The sequence below is a fragment of the Argentina anserina genome, chromosome 7 (assembly GCF_933775445.1).
Source record: "Argentina anserina chromosome 7, drPotAnse1.1, whole genome shotgun sequence".
Lineage (NCBI taxonomy): Eukaryota > Viridiplantae > Streptophyta > Magnoliopsida > Rosales > Rosaceae > Argentina > Argentina anserina.
In genome coordinates, this window is record NC_065878.1 from 4,275,381 (window position 1) to 4,278,765 (window position 3,385).

A 3,385-nucleotide genomic window follows, 5' to 3' on the forward strand; every position below is an offset into this window, starting at 1 on the left:
CATAATGCAGATTACTTTGTATATTCTGAAAACTGAAAATGAGAGATTTGTTTTTGTCCTACATAATGGTGAAAGAACAATAAAATTCTACGGATGTCTGAAATGTATCTTTAACTATCTTGGATATGAGCAATTTGACGATCCATTTACCGATCAAATTCATGCATATGTGTTGTTGAAATCGTGTTAATCACCCATCGATCCCGTACGTAAACATCGTAAACATAAGATCGAGAACATAATACAGCACGATTCTCTGTCTCATAAAATATTGTTATTAAACTACTCTCAGTTTCCATTATTATCACAATGAGTAGGAGATAGGATTCTCGTAGGAATCTTGAAAGAGATCGTGAATATAAAAATTTGAAAACCAAGTCCATTTATATTTGACAATATTTCTATACTGGATGGTAATTAAATTCTGAAATTTGAGAAGAATAAAGTAGAGAGTGATGTCGAAATCGATAGAAGAGTATAATTTAGTACGTACAGTCCCCTCCCAACTTGATATAAATATGGGTGAGCATACTTACTTCTCTCTAGGGAGAAAAACACACATCTTCAAGTGTTTTCCTCTCTCTCTCTCTCTCTCTCCATATCTTGATCTGTTCTTTATCTAACTGATCACTTCTAGTTCTAAGCAAAAGGTCCCGTGGTTTTTCTCTATTTTACAATAAAATGGTGAACCCAACTTGCTTCAGCAACTTTCTTGAGAATTCGAAACCCTACTTTGCAATGATCTCGTTGCAATTCGGCTACGCCGGGATGAACATCATCACCAAAGTTTCTCTGAACCGAGGAATGAGCCACTATGTGCTCGTAGTTTACCGGCACGCCTTTGCCACCGCTGTTATAGCTCCCTTTGCATTCTTTTTTGAGAGGTCTGAATCAGTACATATTCGATCGTCTGTTTATACTCTTGTGATGGAGAACTCGGCAAAGTACGATGATTAACCTTGGTTTTCCAATATTGCAGGAAAGCACAACCAAAGATAACATTCCCAGTTTTCATGCAAATATTTATTCTCGCTCTTCTTGGGTTAGTCCTTAACTCGAACTTATCCATCGTTTGCGTCATTTAAGTCGACCAGAAATATGATCTTTACAATGCATATTATGCAATTAATTACTCAGTAACATGCTGCATATCCAGCAAGTGATCGTCGATGAACATATTATCCTTGATTTGGATGTATTCCATTTTACAGGCCTGTGATCGACCAAAACTTCTACTATGCGGGGTTGAAGTTGACATCTCCAACATTCTCTTGTGCCATGAGCAACATGCTCCCAGCCATGACGTTTGTTTTGGCTGTCATATGCCGGTAAGCCACTAAATATTGGAAATGATTCCCGTCTTTTTCTGATTCCAAGTGACAAGTGATAGGGAGATGAACTTAAAACTTTATATGACATGAATGATATGAGCTCGAGACTGATTGAATCATATCTGTAGCACATATATCGGCTAGACATTATTATTGGAACCCTTTTTATTATCAAACACATTTGGCTACCTGCAGCCGATACGTCACATATTAATTAACTGTTTTAAATTAATTTGGCTATGGTTGAATCAAACTCAAAAAGGATGGAAAAGCTAGATATGAAGACAGTGAGATGCCAAGCAAAGGTCGCAGGAACCGTAGTGACAGTGGCTGGGGCCATGTTGATGACCTTGTACAAAGGCCCCGTCGTTCAGATGCTGTGGTCTAAATACATTCAACCCAAATCATCTTATGTCACCGATACCACCGGAACCGGCGACAAATACTGGTTCTTAGGCTCCGTGCTCCTCACCATCGCCACTCTTGCCTGGGCTTCTTTGTTTGTATTGCAAGTAAGTACAGCTTCTGGATCGGACGACGTGTTACGTCTAAACCTCATACTCTATAATTTCACAAATGAAAGTAACTAATTGAACTGTATGTTACTTATTGATGACCATCACCAGAACAAAGCCTTGAAGACGTACAAGGATCATCAGCTGTCTCTGACATCGCTAGTGTGTTTCATCGGAACTCTCCAGGCCATCGCGGTCACCTTTGTGATGGAGCACAAACCCTCTGTCTGGAAAATCGGGTTCGACATGAACCTCCTTGCTGCTGCCTATGCTGTATGTACCTCGACCGATCAATCTCAATCTCCCCATCTCTGTCTCGCACGGTCTCTCTCAATTAATGACAATTTTGACTTTTCAATATGCAGGGTATCGTGACATCAAGCATTTCATACTATGTACAAGGGCTAGTGATGAAGAAAAGAGGTCCCGTATTTGCAACTGCGTTTAGCCCTTTGATGATGATCATTGTGGCTGTCATGGGCTCCTTCATCTTGGCAGAGAAAATATTTCTCGGAAGGTAGTTATCTCTTTCTTATATGCTTTTTACATGCATGCATATTAATTATTTCCGATTTACAGGAAAATACTATATGAGCAGTTCCGACAAGTCAATCTACCTAGTTTAGTCTCCATCGTTCTTTTCTAGTTCAGTACTTAATTACTTTACTGGTGCATACAGTGTACTGGGATCGGTGTTGATCGTGGCCGGACTGTACTCCGTCCTTTGGGGAAAGCACAAAGAAAGATTGGAGAACAAAGACGATGAGATACCGGAGGTAATAAAGGAAGCTCACACAAACGGCATGTCCGTCGTGTCAGTCATGGATGGAGACATTGAAGCTAATGAAGTGAAGAAAGCAGAAGCTAACAAGCTCTCCGCAGTGGCTGTTTGTATGCCCATCTGTGAACTTCCCATGAAAGCAGGGAAGTGAGGGATTTGGCCTTTTTTGTGGTCTTTTCAACTCCTCGTAAGAATTTGTTTGAGTTTTTAATATAAATTTTATGGGGTTTTGGAGTACCTAATCTTCAGTATGTACGTAGTCGATGTCGATCTTGGAAATATTGTAATGAGCTCCATCGAGCAAATTATAAAATTAATTAAGAGAATCTCCGAGCTAAGAATATCTCTCTCTCTCTCTCTCTCTCTCTCTGCTGACGTCACCGACGCTGATTCTACTTGCTTGGCTTGTTGGACACTTGGATACGTTGAAGTTAAGCCAAGTGTTGGTACCAACCTGACTGTTGTCTTCTCAGCCTTCTCTGAATCTACATGCACTCACCGTTACTTGCTCAAATGCATGCTTTCATATAATTCCACTACAATACAGAGCAGAATATATGTACATCTGTATGCTCATTTTGAAAATAACGTTTGTAACACTAACAATTAAATAAGGTTTTTATTCTCTTCAACAATATTACTTCAAATGCTCTGGATCAAATATAATGCCCTTGCTTCCTTAATTAATTAGGCCATGGCCATGATACCCTTATCGTGTGGGATTCCCATTTCACTCTGAACAGGACGTTTGTAACTCA

General features: G+C 39.6%; 1 protein-coding gene across 1 annotated transcript; it reads left to right on the top strand.

Annotated features, from left to right (window-relative positions):
- The first annotated feature begins 579 nt into the window (after positions 1–579).
- LOC126801901 (WAT1-related protein At5g07050) lies at positions 580–2,971 on the top strand. The gene is made up of 7 exons (XM_050529383.1): positions 580–884; positions 980–1,042; positions 1,212–1,328; positions 1,594–1,843; positions 1,958–2,119; positions 2,212–2,363; positions 2,526–2,971. The coding sequence occupies exons 1-7, from the start codon at positions 682–684 to the stop codon at positions 2,776–2,778; spliced, it is 1,200 nt and encodes a 399-aa protein (XP_050385340.1). The 5' UTR covers positions 580–681; the 3' UTR covers positions 2,779–2,971.
- The last annotated feature ends 414 nt before the right edge of the window (positions 2,972–3,385 follow it).

Excerpts from the sequence above, each read along its gene's own strand:
- LOC126801901 (XM_050529383.1), top strand. The coding sequence starts at position 682 with ATGGTGAACCCAACTTGCTTCAGCAACTTTCTTGAGAATTCGAAACCC. Across the intron at positions 1,043-1,211 it reads TTTATTCTCGCTCTTCTTGG|GCCTGTGATCGACCAAAACT; the intron begins GTTAGTCCTTAA and ends TCCATTTTACAG. Across the intron at positions 1,329-1,593 it reads GTTTTGGCTGTCATATGCCG|GATGGAAAAGCTAGATATGA; the intron begins GTAAGCCACTAA and ends AAACTCAAAAAG.